Source organism: Tetrao urogallus, assembly GCF_951394365.1.
Source record: "Tetrao urogallus genome assembly, chromosome: 4".
In the NCBI taxonomy this organism is placed as follows: Eukaryota; Metazoa; Chordata; class Aves; order Galliformes; family Phasianidae; genus Tetrao; species Tetrao urogallus.
Genome location: NC_136817.1, coordinates 23,978,414 through 23,995,292, shown reverse-complemented (window position 1 = coordinate 23,995,292; position 16,879 = coordinate 23,978,414). Strand labels below are relative to the sequence as shown.

The 16,879-nt window shown below is 37.6% G+C and overlaps 1 protein-coding gene across 1 annotated transcript; it reads left to right on the top strand.

Annotated features, from left to right (window-relative positions):
• Positions 1-4,497: 4,497 nt before the first annotated feature.
• Positions 4,498-16,594, top strand: FBXO8 (F-box protein 8; the record flags this gene model as incomplete). Its single annotated transcript, XM_079534681.1, has 5 exons — positions 4,498-4,829; positions 7,069-7,195; positions 13,685-13,803; positions 15,427-15,623; positions 16,407-16,594. The coding sequence occupies exons 1-5, from the start codon at positions 4,504-4,506 to the stop codon at positions 16,592-16,594; spliced, it is 957 nt and encodes a 318-aa protein (XP_079390807.1). The 5' UTR covers positions 4,498-4,503.
• Positions 16,595-16,879: the final 285 nt, after the last annotated feature.

Here is a 16,879-nt window from a genome sequence, read left to right as displayed (position 1 = left end):
CTGAAAGAAAGAAAAAAAGAAGAAAAGGCAACGGAAAAAAAATCAATAATGCATTTTATCATCAACATCCAAATCAGCTTTGTCAGAGGCATAAAGAAGCACAGGAAGCTTTTACTTTTAGTGTTATTTTCTGGTCAAATTGATTAATAAATTCCCAAGTGGAGGAGAAGACTAAGTTTAAAAAAAAAAAAAAAAAAAAAAAAAAAAAAAGTAATTGGAAAACTAAGTAAAAAGAAAAGCATAAAGCTGATACTCCTTCAAAAATACATCATATTCACAGACACTCTATGAGCACTGTTTAGTGTACCTTGCAAGCACATGTTTGTAAGCAAACGATGTCAGGTCTTCTCCAACACAGAACTTTAAAAGCATAGACTCGATAACAGCCCAGCCCCCAAATTACAACTCACAACAAACAGCCTACATCCTAGCTAGACTCTGAGAAAGTCTATTAGCAAACTGCCCAGCTCAGCAACTTAGAAACACTTGAGAGAAAGGGTGAAAAAAAAAAACAAAAAAAAAAACAAGAGCACCAACAAAAACGTGTTAGACACAATATTCAGAATTATGGAAATAATGTTTCTTCAGGGCATTTCTCACATCCTTGAGATCTGCTTCTGATCAACTGCCACAATTGTAAACTGTAGATTTTGCTGTGTTAAAGCCTGGCTGGAGGTTTGGGCCCAGAGAGTGTTGGTGAATGGGATTAAATCCAGCTGGCATTCAGTCTGGAGTGGCGTTCCCCAGGGACTGTATCGGGGCCTGTCCCATCTAATACCCTTATCGGTGACTGGGATGAGGGCACTGAGTGCACCCTCAGTAAGTTTGCAGATGACACCAAGTTGGCCAGAAGCGTCCACCTGCTCTGGGCTAGGAAATCCCTACAGAGGGGCCGGCACTCACCCCCGACGCTTTCCGCGGCCGGAGCCGCTCGCCTGCTCCAGACACCCGAATCTGCCGCCGCGCGGCACAACGGCCGCTTCCGCTTCCAGCGCGTCCCTCCCCGGTGACGCCACTTCCAGCAACAACAGCGAACGTCAAACCCGCCTGGCAGGAGGCGCGGCGGCGGCGGCTCCCTGCGCGCCGGAGGGGCCTCACCGCCTCTTCCTACCGCTAGGGCCGCCTAGCCCCTCTCTGTCCGGCGAGGCTCACGCACCGACCCGCAACGAGCTCGTCGCGGCGGCGGTTGGACCCGAGCTCGCACAGGTACGGAAGGGCTCCCGCGGATGGGCTCCGTCGGCGAGCAAGCGGCCGGGGGATGATGGACGGGCGACGCGGCCAATCAGAGGCCGGGCCTGGCCGGTGCGGGCCAATGGCACTCGGGGGCAGTACCACCCGGTGGTGGTGCGAGGGGCCGGGGTCGCCGCCTCCCTCGGCGCGGACCGGCTCGGGGACTGTCCTGCCGTGAGAGGGGCCGGTGCGGCCTGTGGAGCGAACGTGCTCGTTGCCTGGGGGCGGCTGTGCCGCTCACGGCCAGGGCGCCGGCAGGCCGCCGCGCGGAGGGCGGCTGTGGGGAAAGAAGCTCGAGACGCGGAGATGGACTCCCCTGCACCGCAGGGCTCGGTGCAATGCAAAGGCCTCGCGTGGAGCATCCGCGTGTGCTTTGTTGGGGCTACCAGATGGGCTACCAGAGCCACTGCATCTTTGTCCTAACAGAGATGGCATTTAGCTTGTAGTTTTCTGTCGTGGGCTCCACTGCAAAAAGGATTTATTCTGGAACACAGCAACAAGAAGCAGACCTGGTTCTGGGATAGGCCAGGCAGTGCCAGGGGAGATAAGCAGTCAGCAAAAAAGCTTAGTGTCATTTCTTCCTGTGAGAGTTGTGACAACCAAGCGATTGGAAGGTTGCGGGTACTGGCTGAAGTTACATCAATCACAAGCTTGGAAACATACGTTTGAGTGGCTTCCTGAATCTTGGGCCTGAAAATGGATGCTCACAATATTACAAAATTATATTTTTGGACATCCTTACTCTTAGAGCCATATGATGATAGACTAGCCTGTGTTGAAAAGAACCACAATGATCAGTTTCAACCCCCCTGCTATGTGCAGGGTTGCCAAACAGGCTGCCCAGAGCGACATCCAGCCTGGCCTTGAATGGGTCCAGAGATGGGGCATTCACAACCTCCTTGGGCAATCTGTTCCAGTGTGTCACCCCCTCTGAGTGAAAACGTGATGCACTGACTCTCTCTGTTCTATGAGTGAGATCTCAAAGCGTTATCCTGGATTACTGCAAAGCTGAAAGCATTTGCTTGACAGGGAAAAGAAGGTTGGCTCTACAAACAGCATGTCTGCTGCTGAGCAGCCACACACTATGTTCCCAGCAGTCAGCTTGAATCGAGTCTTGCTTTTTGTCATCCCCAAAACTCATTCAGTTGGTGCTTAGAATAGAAATATGCATTTAAAATCAATGTTTTATTTTAAGAAGTTTTTCTAAGAGATTTCTCTACTCTCTACTTTCTGCGAAAGTATGTGAGAACTCTGTAAGAAGTCTAATTTCTTGGATACCATAGCACGGTTGGTTTTTTGGTTGTTCTTTTTTTTTTTTTTTTTTTTTTTTTTTTTTTGTCCTGGAACCATAATGTTAAGTAATCTATTAGTGACTGGGCTGTAAATGATGTGTCACAATTAGCATTCTGTGGCAAGATGAACCCTGTGAGCACCAGCAACAAACACTGGTGTTCTTGTTAGCTCGGTATTGCTCAACAGAATGTAGTTTGTAAACAGGAACTACTAGCTAGGTATTGCAATAAAAACATTAAGCTAGCAAATGAAATTTGGATATTTGATTTAGGGCTAGGAAAACTTGGTCCTTTGCAACTATGACCCCGTTTATAAGTGTGGCCTTCAGAACAGAAAGATAATCTGACTGAAGAAGCTTGAAAGCTATTATAAAATTGCCAGATCCTTACCTAATGGAATAAAGTTCACTTGGTAATTCCCTGGGTGCAGCCTTTTGATGATCTGTTTCTGATAATGCTGTTGTTCTCTCTGTGTTGCCATCCTGGTGTGTTATGAAATTTGTCTCAATATGATCTTATGTTCTTTAGAGCCTTCAAAATTACTTATTATATTGTTGTTGTTTTTTGTTGTTGTCTTTTTTTGTTGTTGTTGTTGCCTTAAAGTATGTCCAAATAGCATTTTTGAAAGACTCATTTTTTAATCAGTTAACAAATGTATGTGGAAACATAGCTCTGTTAAAATTATATAAACTAACGTCAGAACAGATAGCAAAAATATTAGCAAAATGTGTTCCTTAGTCTGACCAATAAAAGTTACAGAATCACAGAATCACAGAATTGTAGGGGTGGGAAGGGACCTCCAGAGATCATCGTGTCCAACCCCCCTGCCAAAGCAGGTTCCCTACAGCAGGTCGCACAGGTAGGCATCCAGGCAGGTCTTGAACATCTCCAGAGAAGGAGACTCCACCACCTCCCTGGGCAGCCTGTTCCAGTGCTCCGTCACCCTCACTGTAAAGAAGTTCTTGCGCATGTTTGTTCAGAACTTCCTATGCTGCAGTTTCCGGCCGTTTCCCCTTGTCCTGTCTCCACTCACCACTAAAAAGAGTCCGGCCTTGCCATTCTGGCCCCCACACCTTAGATATTTATAGACCTGGATCAGGTCCCCTCTCAGTCTTCTCTTCTCGAGGCTGAACAGACCCAGTTCACTCAGCCTTTCCTCATAGGAGGGATGCTCCAGGCCCTTCACCATCTTTGTGGTCCTCCGCTGGACTCTTTCCAAGAGATCCCTGTCTTTTTTGTACTGTGAATTTAATGTCAGTGTTTTCAGCCTCCGTGTTCCTTCACTGCTTTATTCTTCGTCATAGAGATTAAGAGTTAAACAAGGTGGCTGTGTTGCTTACAGTTCTCAAGAGTTCAAGAGGCTATTAACTTTTTTGCTTACTACACATGTGATCTACCAACCACCTGGTGGATTCTTATTGGTCTTTTGTAATCCGAAGTGTCTGAAAGTAGTCTTTACACATCCAGACCAGTACTGCATAAGAAATGCAGTAGTAATGTAGTAATGCCTCCTCTCTCAGGGCCTAAGTGCCTCTTCATGTACTGAGCAGGATTGATCTTTACTTAAAGAGTGATACTGTGTTTCAGATGTACTGCTACATTGTGTTTCTAGAACAAGCAACAGAACTGATAAATAGCTTAAGCTGGAGTCCTGGCTTCAGTACACGTACACAAACTCCTAACCCTTATGACTTTGAAAAAAAATGTTTAAGGAAGTGTTTTGGGTGCTCAGAAGCAAGAAAGAGAAAATACACTGAAGTTGGGAATGGCTTCTAGCTGCAATATATTTAAGTTCCTAAATGTTTTCCTTATGTCAGTCACAGCCTGCTTCTGTGTGTTCCCCATTTCTCTGGATGATTTTGTCTGTCCTTTCATTTTGTAGCACTTCATTGTTTTTAAATAAACTAATTTAATTAAATGTTAAAGGAAATGCGAGTATTACAACATTTAATTTGGCTTTTTATGTCCAGCAGGCTCACAGATGGGTCAGGGACTCTGGAGGGTTGCTAGGAATCAGCAACTGCAACACCAAGGATTCAGTGGACAAGGCTATCTTACCAGAGAGCATGGTAGGAGAATAGCTACTAACAATGTCTCCAATACAAGCCACCGGAAACAAGCCCAAGGAGGTATTGACATCTACCACCTGCTGAAGACAAGAAAATCTAAAGAACAAGGATTCATTAACTTGGAAATGCTGCCACCAGAGCTTAGTTTTACCATTTTGTCATATCTGAATGCAACTGATCTCTGTCTAGCTTCATGTGTTTGGCAGGATCTCGCTAATGATGAGCTCCTCTGGCAAGGGTAAGCAAAAACAAATGCATCACCCAAGAGTAGTAAAAATAATTGTCTCAAATTGTGCTTTGTATTATTCCAATTTTAGCAAAGGTTTTCTAAGTTAAATGAGATTTGGCATAGGGGAGAAAATGGACACAGTTTAAAAATGTGTAATTATGGATTTCTAATTACTACTAAGATAGTGGAATAGGTTTCTGTATAATAGTGGAATAGGTTTCTGTATATACAAGTGTGCTGGTATAAGCACATGCATGTATTACTAACAAACCTGTTGTTTGGTGAAAAAAAAAAAACAAAAAACAAGGACTCATTCACTTTTGTTTTAAATCAAAGCATAGCTGAAAGTTCAGAGAAATAACACAAATACCCAGCTTGAGCAAGTAAATCTGTTCAGCTGAAGCTCTAGGTAGAAAGGAATAAGAACTCATCTACTTTAGTTGAGTTAGAGCAATATATGCCCTTGTTTTTTGGAAGACAGCAACAGAAGGGAGGGGGAAAGAAAAGGCCAGTTCTGCAAGCACACCTTAAAATTTCTACTATCTAAAACAGCTGAAAAATTTATGCAACATGCAGAGGCAATTCTGTCTGTTTGTATGTCCAAGAAATAAAGGAAAATTCTATCAAATAAAATTGTGCAAGATGAAATTTTAATTAAAAACACCACCTTCCATTTTGGTGTTTTAGAGCACTAGGAAAGAATCCTACGAAAGCACACTTATCTTCAGAGTAGGTTGTCAGTAGAATTTGTCTTTCACAAAACAGCCTTATCCTTTAATTTAACTGACAGTGAGTAGTATTAATGTAACAAGTGGGTTGCTGTTCCAGGTCCTGTTTATTTTCCTTTTATTGTGCTCTAAGTTATTTCATTCTCTCAGTCTGTTTACTTCTCTGCATTTGAAGCAGCTTCTCCTCAGTTCACTTCATGAACTTCATCAAGAGGATAATACAATTATAACTTCTTAGTCACAGCTGTTCTTTCATTCAGGATTGTTATCTTGGCAAGAAGTAGTGGTTCTAGTGAAGGTTCATTTAAGCTTATAAGATTATGTGCATAAAATAACTTTGCAGTTTGTTATCATATTGTTCTTGATCCTTGGTATCAAAACTGTGCAAAATACAAATAAATTTCTTGTTCTAAAGCACAAGTATATTATGTTCTTAATTAAACAATATATATGCTTAATATAAGGGTAAAAAAAAACCATATTTCCCTCAGAATTCACCTTGGGAAACAGCTCAATCATTTTTAGTGAAATCTTCCTTAATATTCAGTTCAAGCATATATTTGTTTGTGAAAGTTTGTCCTGGTTTAGCGCATTTTTTTTAAAGTCTCAATTCACATAGATGTCTGCTAACATCTTAATTAGTAATCCACATATATTGAGTTTAGAATTTAGCAAGTTCTACAGTTGTGTTTCAGAACTCAGTTCAAATAAGACCCAAGATGCTGAGAGGAAAACCAAGTTTCTTTTGTGTTCTACCTCAGCCATCTGAAGAATTCTAACCACTGTGGCCAGTTTTTGTTTTTTTGTTTTTTTGTTTTTTTTTTTAAACAAATATGTTAAAGCAGAAGTAGAACTGAAATAAGGAACTTAGATAAGAAACAAGGTGCCTAGGAAGTGAAAGTTCAAGGGGAGTTTAGACGGCATCAACAAGGAAACTGAAGCGAGGAACAGATACTGATGAAACATGGAGTCAGAGGCAGGATAGAAGAAACAACCTTGGAACTGATGAAAAATGTCGATAAAATATTTATGCAGGCATGGGGTTTAATCAGGTAACCCAGAGTCATCAAGACTGAGAAGAGGATGGATAGAAAGAAGCAGGTTGCATATTCTGGTGCAGATGTGACATTCCACTCACTACACAACTAGAGCACAAGAAAAGAAACACAGATTTTTAATCTGATACTACTGCAAGAGAATTATTTGTCACTTGTTTGTTACCTACTGTTCAGATACTAGGAGTGTTAGGGGCTCCAACTGTGTAGATGTCATTACAATGCCACCTACTGGAATACATTTTGAGGTTGCACTAGTATATACCAAAACCTACAACAACAACAAAAAAGTGTCATTAGTTGAAGACTTTAGAAACAAACATACAGAAAAGTTAAGAATTAAGTGTTACAATCAAATCTTATTTTCAAGTTTCCTTATTGTTTGAGTACTTGGCTTTGCAGTGTTGTTTTGCGTCTGTAAATACATAAAAGGTTTTTGATAATAGACTAATTCTATTTTCATAGGTTGTGCAAATCCACATGGGGTCACTGTTCTATATACAATAAGAATCCACCTCTAGGATTTTCTTTTAGAAAACTGTATATGCAACTAGATGAGGGCAGCCTCACCTTTAATGCCAACCCTGATGAGGTAAGTGAACTATTGCTGACAGTAACAAACATTAAAATATTTGTAGCTGCTATTATATAGTCCTAGATATATTAGGAGCCAAGCTTTAGTATTTCTTCTTCTATAGGAATGGTTAATAGTAAGTTATAGCCCTATCCTGATTTTTTTTTTTGGCTATGGTACCTGTGCGCATCATTTACACAGCTTGCCTCTTAAATGCTTGGTATAGCAGTCTGACCTACAGATGCCAGAAATTCCTTACCATGTGTTGACTTGGGAACAAGAGGGAGATTCCTAACTGAAGAAGTGGGGTACTGAAAAAAAAAAAAAAAAAAAAAAAAAAAAAAAAAAAAAGTGCTTACAAATGCAGTCAAATGCTGTTTCAGAGTATGGGTTTGCTCCCACTTTACCTGGCTTCAGTTATAGGAGAATGAGGTATAAAGTGAAAGCAATTACTTTTGTGACAATCGTGGTTTCTCGTAAGGCGTTTTTAAATACTTCTGTGGTCAAGAACAGTGAAAAAAGATGTATTGCTGAACTACTATCAGTTTGATTTTATTTCTGTGCATTTTTGTTCTTTGTTAAGAGAATCTTCTTTGTAGTATGTAGCACCATATTTATTTTCTAAAAATACCTAAAAGGTTTCAATTTATTAATTTGCTTAACTAACAGGAAAAGACAGCTTGTGCCTCTCTCTCGCTTTTCAAAGAGGAAACATGTTTGAGAGTAGGTAATTAAGTCTTTTTCAGGCAAAAGTTAACACTAAAGTGATCAAGACAGTATTCTGTACATAAAATTAGACTTCTCATGCTGCATGTTTATTAGGAAAAGATGGCAGACAGTTTTGAACAATAATAAACATTAACTTCCTACGTATGTTTATTAGTATACAATGAAGTAATAGCTGAACAAATCCGAAGTAGAAAAAGTCATGAAGAAATATACTTTCAGAAAACAAATAGTTTGCACTGCTGATAAGATGCAGAGAACAAGAACTTGAGGCTACAGGGTGAAATAAATAAAGTAGTCATACACAGATCATTGCAGTAATGGGATTTTGTTTAAACTCTTGCTTTGTCTCATGTTTTGTTTGATAAAGAAATCCATTACTCCTATTAGTCATAAATAAGTATTCTATAATTTCTCTCACAGAGCCGTGCTTTGAACTTTGTTATGTAGTGCTGAGACCTTAGCACCTGCCACTTAAGTGATTAGCACTGATTTTCAGCAGGATTTTAATGAGTTTAGTAATAACTGTAAAGCTTTCCAAATAAAAATGTATCTCAAGAATATATCAAGTTTCAGTTGGGAACAGCCTTGCCTAACTTAGAGTAATTACAATAGGTGTCAAGCATTTGGATCCTTCACAAAAGGCATTGAATGAAAGCATCAGCATTTTTCAAGAAAACAAAGATAAGCAAACTAAAGCTATCTTGTAGTATGCCTAAATTAAGTATTAAATTTGTTATACTAACATGCTTCTTAGGGCTTCATCGTGGTTATGTTATACAGTAGCAGTACAAACAGCCTGCATCAGGCCTGCTGAGAGATGAGAAGCTCAGGGTATCTCCTATGCCTTCTGTTCCTCTCTCCCTGTGAAGCACCATAGCCTGGTAGGAATTATTCATGGCCTGAGTTTCAGGAGAATTCATAGATATCAGTGCTTTTCTTGTTACAACTGTGATGTTGGCAAACTATTATTACAAGGACACTGTGACTGGAATATTTGACATTCCACTATTACAAATTATGTCTTGGAATTTCCTGCCAAACTCTGCTTTACATTTGATAACAGACCTGATCAAATACTATAAAAATAGGAATACTTACAGCCACAGGAGCAAGATTCTCCAAAGGACAGCGCCCATGTCATGAAAATGGGTAACCAGGCTCCACAGCAACAGCTCCAGAGCTAGCGGTGGCTCACGGGGTAGGGAAGAGCATCTACACGCTTTGTGGTAGGATTCTCTGGTTAGCCATTGTTGTGTGCATGGTGTTGTGATATCAGCTGTAAATTTATGTATTGACTATGTGCATGAGCTTGTATAATTCTTACCAGGTGCTCACATTCTGCTGAAAAAAGATGTGCATAATCACATTATATATGATCTGAAAGTTTTCCAGTGCATGTTTGGTTTCTGATTTTTTGTTTGTTATGTTTTATCATAATGGCAGAACCAGAACCACTGTAGCCAAGATTTTGGAACTTGGTTTTTGTTTCGGAGAGGGTCTAGTTTAGAGTTAGCATTAAGACTTGAATATGAATATTTTGTTGAACCTGCCAACGTTATCTCTGCTGTATTTTATTTGGAAGAGCGTATAACATATGTGAAATGTTTCTTATGAAGTGCTTATTCTACATCATGTATGCTTATGACATAGTTTGTAAGCAACCAGAAGTTATTTTCCACTGTTCTGTATACAGTTTCCAGTTTCCTGCAAAATACACTGTCAAGTTAATTACATGGGTCTATGCTATAGAGTTACATTTGGAATGGAAAGTGGAAAAGAATACTTCAGTCAGAAAAGATCTAATTTTTGTTTCAGTTTTAGCAATAGTATTTCTTACAGATTGTTTAATAGCATTTATTTGTATGGATCTATTGGAATCTGGACAGTACAAGAATACTCAGACTTCAATGAGACCAGGATTTCCCATACATAGTATAACAACTGTAAAGAGCAGTAAGCAGAGACAGTGCTCACTTTATGACTAGTGTAATGCAATGGAAAGTGCAACAATGACAGCAGAGCAGCAAGATCCTACACTGTGATAAGTGAGGATTTGCTCAAATACAACAGCAGCAGGCATAGAAATAAAGGAAAGAAGCTACTTACCTTTAAAAAGCATCAGGTACACAGGGATCTCCAGAGAGATCCCCTTGCCTCCGCTGCCAACCCTTAAACAAGGTCTGGGAAAGGGTGGATCCTGGCTCCACCCCTTCTAGTCACTCAGGTGCATTGCATACACCTGAGCCCCCCGGGGTTGGCCCTCCCTTGTTACCAGATGCTCATCAAGCCATGGTGGCATTTCCACTACATCTGACTTTCCAGTTTTATAGGAATTGTCTCATTCATTAGCAACTGCCCTTAGTTTTGCTATAATTTTCAGTCCTTGGTTATTATATAATTTGCAGTGGCTTAGATAAAGCACTGTTACTTGGCTTTTAATTATAAGTAGTCTGTAGATGATTGAATGTTTACTGTTCTGTGTTTTGTTAGCCAAATTTCTGGAACATTTATTCTCTTTCATAGTGATCTACTGAACAAGCCAAAGCTGACATGCACTATGTTATTTGTCCTAAGAATGTTAAAGTAAGTGACAGGGGCAGGAAGTTCTTTATGTGATTCCAACTTCCATTGTAAGTGTGTGAAAAAGTGGAATGGACCCAACAGCTGAAACCTTTTGGAAACTGTACTGTAAAGTCAAAAAATTCAGTTTTCCAAATTACCAATTATGGAAGCTGCATGACATGAAAAATATTTCTGGAAATAAAAGATTGCATCACAAGTGTGTATCACTGAGAATGCATTTAAAAGGCATACAGTGAAAACAATGACATTCAGCATGCATGTTCTTCACTGTGTCCACATTTGTCAACAAATAACATGGTCAGCGTATGACTTCATAACTTAGGAAAACGATCTTATAAATACCTATTAGAAAATATCAAATTGATACTGTATATTTTGTTCTGGAAGAAGCACCATGAAACATATTGACACTGTATTTCTCTAAAAAATGATGATTAAAAAAAAGATGATTAAAAAGTGATGATTAATACTGCATATATCTCATTATAATTAATTGTTTACTAATCATGTTAGTATTACCTATGAGCTCTGATTACAAATTGATGCCCTATGTACATCATAGAACAATAATCACGAACCTGCAGAAATTATCTGTATATTTGACCTAGTGTTTAAACTTGAATTCCCATATTTCCTAGGCTTTAAGAATGTTTTACCTTTTAAAATTACTTAAGTTGACCAAATTGAGCAGTTGTAGTGTTTGGTGTTTGACAAATTTCAAGTTTTAAGTGAAATTTGTCTTTATTGGCTAATTTATTTGGCACATATTTTGCTGTAGTATTTTTAAACATGCATTAGGTAAAAAGCTTAGTGGTGTCCTAATTCTGATTTGGCATCCAATTCCATTTAAATACTAAAAAGATGGAATATGTGTGGGAAAAGATAACGTGATTTCAGAAAGTTCTGTCACCAACTTAGAATGCGGTTATTTTGTTTTGTGTGCATATCTAAATAAAAAGGACAAAAGAAACTACAAATGTCTGAAGTTCAGCAGTGACACTCTTGGCTTGGGTGGAAGGCAAGGTATCTTTAAGGCATCTTTCCTAAATCTCTAATGCTAAGAGCATTATAATGCCAACTAGATTCCACAGAGAGCTACTGGAAATCTTCACCCTTGTGCTCTTCACCTAATTACTCGTCAACTAAGCCAGCTCATCCTGCTGTACTTCGTAAGTGTTTAAAACACCTCTTCAGACATCATAGGTAGTGGCACAGATCTGCCTAGATGAATTCAGGCAAATGCCGCCTAAGAGAATCACCAGATGACTGAAAAATAATCTTAGCATAGGATTTAATAGTTCATAGAACTACTTATTTCAGTTAATGTACCTGTCACAAGCAACCACGTTAGCTATCAGATGTGATTTATTTGAAACATGGATTCTGAGAGGAATCTGAAGATGCTTATGGAGTTACAAAAAGTAGATTAGATGACATGCCTTAAATCTTAAAAATAAATTTAATTTTTAAAACTTAAGAACTATAAAATAAATCAGATTTATATTGTTGCAAAGTATTTGTCATTGCTTAGGAAAAATAAATAGCAACTTTAAAATGATGCGTGTTGAAATATATTTACGCTCTGTTTATTTGTGAAAGTGATAAGGAGAATGAATAAAGAGACTGTATTCACTAGGAGATATGTGGTCAACTGTTGTGTGGTGGGGAAAGATTGGGAGTTAGAGACAGGGAACACAGTCATTTTGCAGAGACGCAGTGGCATATCTGGTGAAGATCCTTTCTTGAGTTGTAATGTACTAAAGAAACAACTTTTGACATTTACTGGCACAGAGAAACCAACCTACCATCTATCTTAAAGCAGACATTATTTTCATTTTGCTTCAGCTATGAAATGCCAGGTATTTTCCAGATATGTTGCAAATGCATTTATTAAATAATTGCAGCAGAAATATGCTTTTAGAAGTGCTACTGACACTCCCTTGATAGGCCTCAGTTTGTACTACCTTAAGCAAATGCTCATTACTGAAGCAAATACTGAAGTCTCATTGAGGCAGGATATCCTTAAAGGAGGCATAGATAAGCTGAAAGTAAAAAGAACCGATGAAGGCCTGATGTCCTGCTGGTAGTCATCTGCAAACTGCCACCGAAGTGTTTGAGGAATTAATAAGCAGTTGATACTCATTTTGATTTAATTTCATGTTTAGCTCTAATTCAACAAAGTACTCAACCTTATGTTGCCCATCCTAACTACAGACAGACTTAAATATCATCTAAATTGGACCTAAATGCAAGCTTATAATGCAATGCATTTCATTACTGTCTCAAATTAGAATTCTTCCTAAAATCAGAGGCTAATATTGCTAGTTTTAATTTTTTTCCCCCTAAGTGTATGAAACCTTCAGATTTGTATTTACTTTAGGAAAAAAAAACAAAACTTTTAACAATAGCATGTGATTCTTCACTGCTGTTTTCTATGAAATTCAGCATGTGTATTCCATAAGAAATGTATGCTTGGCAAACTGTGGAAAACTCTACAAATTATAAAATGAATATAAAATATACACACTAGTTCTGTCTTTCTTAAAGCTGAATATAAAATATACACACTAGTTCTGTCTTTCTTAAAGCATTTTTATATAATGAAACGTTCTTATTTTTGTCTATGCATATTTTTATGTCTATTTATATGTTTATATTTACCTACGCTTTGAAATCTGCGTGCTTGTGTTTATTTGCAGTATTACACATTTAAACAAATGCATTTAATGCATCTATTTGAATGTGATGCATCACATACATGTGTGAACATTAATGTTTTAGTCAAAGATATTAAAGACAAAACGTATTATGGCTAAGATTTTCTTATCTTTTAAAGTTCTGAAATTAAAATCTATGGTTAAAATGTATGGTTAAAAAAAAATTATACAATATTAAAACACTGTAATTGAAATACTGTTGAACTACCGTGCTTGTATGAGATTCATAATTTTAAGTGTCCTACTCAAAGTATATGTAAAATCTCAACCATAACAACAAACTAGGTTCCTTTGCATTTGATTTGTAATTTTAGATTGTATTGTGCATGTTGAAATGTGATTGAGAGGAAGTGAAATTATTCTGCTAGAATAAAATGTGAGTAATTAGTGGGATAATTTTCTTGTGTTGCTAAGTACAGTGCTTGTTCCATAGTATGAAGATGAAACATATTTATGCATATATATCTTTTAATCTCAGGGAGTCAACTACTTTATGTCCAAGGGCATACTAGATGATTCGCCAAAGGAAATAGCTAAGTTTATCTTTTGCACAAGAACACTAAATTGGAAGAAGCTGAGAATCTATCTCGATGAAAGGTAACTTTAATTTCTTGTGAGGAGAAAGCCACTATTTGTTTTCAATGCACAGCAACCCTGACAATAGTTATTTTGCTTGTAATGTTATTGACGTAAAAGTACATGGAAATGCAACTAAGTAATGCTGGTGCTAAATCTGAACAGTTCCTTAGTTCGGAATTTTGATCATACAGGAACCTCTGAAAATACTACATATAACCAATGACTCTCACACAGTTTACTATTTCACTATTCTTGTAATTCTTCTTATAAATTGTTTAGAAAGTATAGTGTGCATTTAAGCTGCACAGGATAGTCTCTACTGTATGATGTTCAGATTTCATATATATTTTATTGCTTTTTTTTTTTTTTTTAATGTGGTCTTCCTTTTTTTCATATGTAGTATGAATGTTATAGGAAAAAGCAGTTGTTCTACCAAGTGATTGCAGCTTTTTAACTCATGATCAATTCTCTAACCACTATTTGATTTTCCAGTGTTTCTCAAATAGGAGATATGCTCACTCCCTAAGAGGTAGCAGAGCACCCTCTGGCTGAAAGCAGCAGGGTACATTGCCCCTGCTGTACCATGCTCTCCTATCCCCAGAGTGTTTTCTTTTGCCTATCAGGATATCTTCAGCTTTGTGTTTCCTGATACTGGTGCAGTATCAGGAAAGAGGAGTACAAACTACGAATTCAAACAAATTTTATAGAGGAGGAAAGTAATACCTATACTTAAATAGAAAGAGCAGGTGAACAGCAGCACTTATAGCAGGAATCCTATCATGCATCTCGTTCCCCTCAGTCTTCACTGCTAAACAAGTAAAAGCAGTCATTTTTTGGTGTCACCATCAGAGACAGATCTATGCTGTAAAACTTCAGATCATCATGTTTTAGAGCAAAACAGGAAGCCATTTACCAGATGACACTGCAAATTAATGATTACATTTAGCAATCCCTATTGCTATCATTCTTCCCTTCATAAAATGAAATCAGGCAGAAGAAGTAAAAATTAGATTTCTAGACATTAAAACACTCCATATGGTATTGAAATATATAATAGGAAGGATCAACATACCAAAATATTCTGTTTCCAAATTTACTTCAGATGTCTTCTGCACATCTGTTTATACAGGCTAGTTTGAATCACTTCGTTGTTCCTGTGTTCAGTGGAAAACACTTGGTAGAACTGTACCCTGATGGACTTAACCTTTCAAGAGGTTTTGTGAGCAAATTTTATCTAACTGAAACCTTTTTTTAACAAGATGCTGCTATAATAGTTTTTACTTAGGCACCAGAGTATGTACAATATACACAAATATATTCCCTTTACTGCATTTTTAATGATTTCATCAGATAATTAAATTCTGTTAGCCTTTATGTGTACTGTAAGTGAATACACATGCAAAGAAATTTCTGTTCTATTCTATTCTAAAGAAATTTCTATGGCTATTATTGCAAGTGTCTGATGAATGTGTATTTGTTCTTTGTGTTATTCTACAGAAATGAAACAATAGAATAAAACACTCTGAAGCTCCAAAACAATTTTAAACCTTCTATTTTGATTTTTAAACCTACATTTTCATGATCAAACAGGCTTTTAAAAAAAAGTTACTTTTCTAATTACCTGAGATTTTCTTCTACTAGGCGAGATGTTTTGGATGACCTTGTGACGCTGCACAACTTTAGAAATCAGTTCTTGCCAAATGCACTGAGAGAGTTCTTCAGACATATTCATGCCCCCGAGGAGCGCGGGGAATATCTTGAGACTCTCATAACGAAGTTCTCTCACAGATTCTGTGCTTGTAACCCTGATTTGATGAGAGAGCTTGGCCTTAGCCCTGGTAAGCAAAAAGAGCTTTTGTTCAATGAATCACTCTCTGTATTTCTGTGTATGTTTGGATGATGTTACAGTTCACAGTAGATTTACAATCAGCATCTAAACAAATATTTCTCAAAGTACAAACATGGCTTAATAGCATCCTTCAATCTTTGTTGAGTAGTCAGTCGTCATCTCATTTGGGTTGAAAATGGGTAAATAAATAACATAAAGTTTATTTCCTTTGACCTAGTTGATAAGGGTGGAGGTATTTTCATGTTAGTTTTCCTTCACTTTTTTTCTGTGCTTAAACTCTGTAGTATCTCTAAAATCCCTTCTGCAAAGACCTGCACATTTAATATTTTGCCCTATGGATAGTCCCACAGAAAGGAGAGGGAATTTTAGACCTCACTGAAATTAAAAAGCATTTCTAACTGGTAGTAGGGAGCCGATTTTTAGCAGTGAGACTGCTTACATATTAAAGATAAACTTAGGAGGATGTTGGCTTTAGATTACAAAGACTTTAGGATTCCATTTAAATGAATGTGTATAATGATATCAGTAACTTTTGGATGCTGTAGGAATATTGAGAGATTTGTAAAAGTTATTTAGCAATGTGCTGATTCTATTACTTTGAAAATGGTTATATTAAATTTTATGACAGTGGGATATTCCTTTGAATTCTAATATATTTTTATATATGCAATGTTAGGCCCAAATGCTGAAGACTGCATAAGAGTTTTGGTCAGACAACAATATTTTTAATGATCATAATTCCCTTTATTTTATTTTATTCTCTTTTGTCTAGATGCAGTTTATGTACTGTGTTACTCTTTGATTCTTCTTTCCATTGATCTAACCAGCCCTCACGTGAAGAACAAAATGTCAAAGAGAGAATTCATCCGGAATACACGACGAGCTGCACAGAATATTAGTGAAGATTTTGTAGGGCACCTTTATGACAACATCTACCTTATTGGCCACGTGGCTGCCTAAACGCACAATTTGCTAGCACAGTTTGTAATTTTCAAAAACTACATGGTTTCAAGAAATAGATTATTTTGTAGAGATGGGGGTTATTTTAGTGCTGGTCATTCTAACCTCTGTATGCAATCAAAGTTTGTGTGTAAGTGTATGTATGTGTAAACTACCTTTTCTATCTATTTACTGTGGGAATGGAAGGATTTGGAGATTTGTTTTTCATAATTTTTTTGATTTTGCACAGAATAGTGCCATTAGTCTGACACAACTAATTACAAATGTTGAAACTGACATTACAGT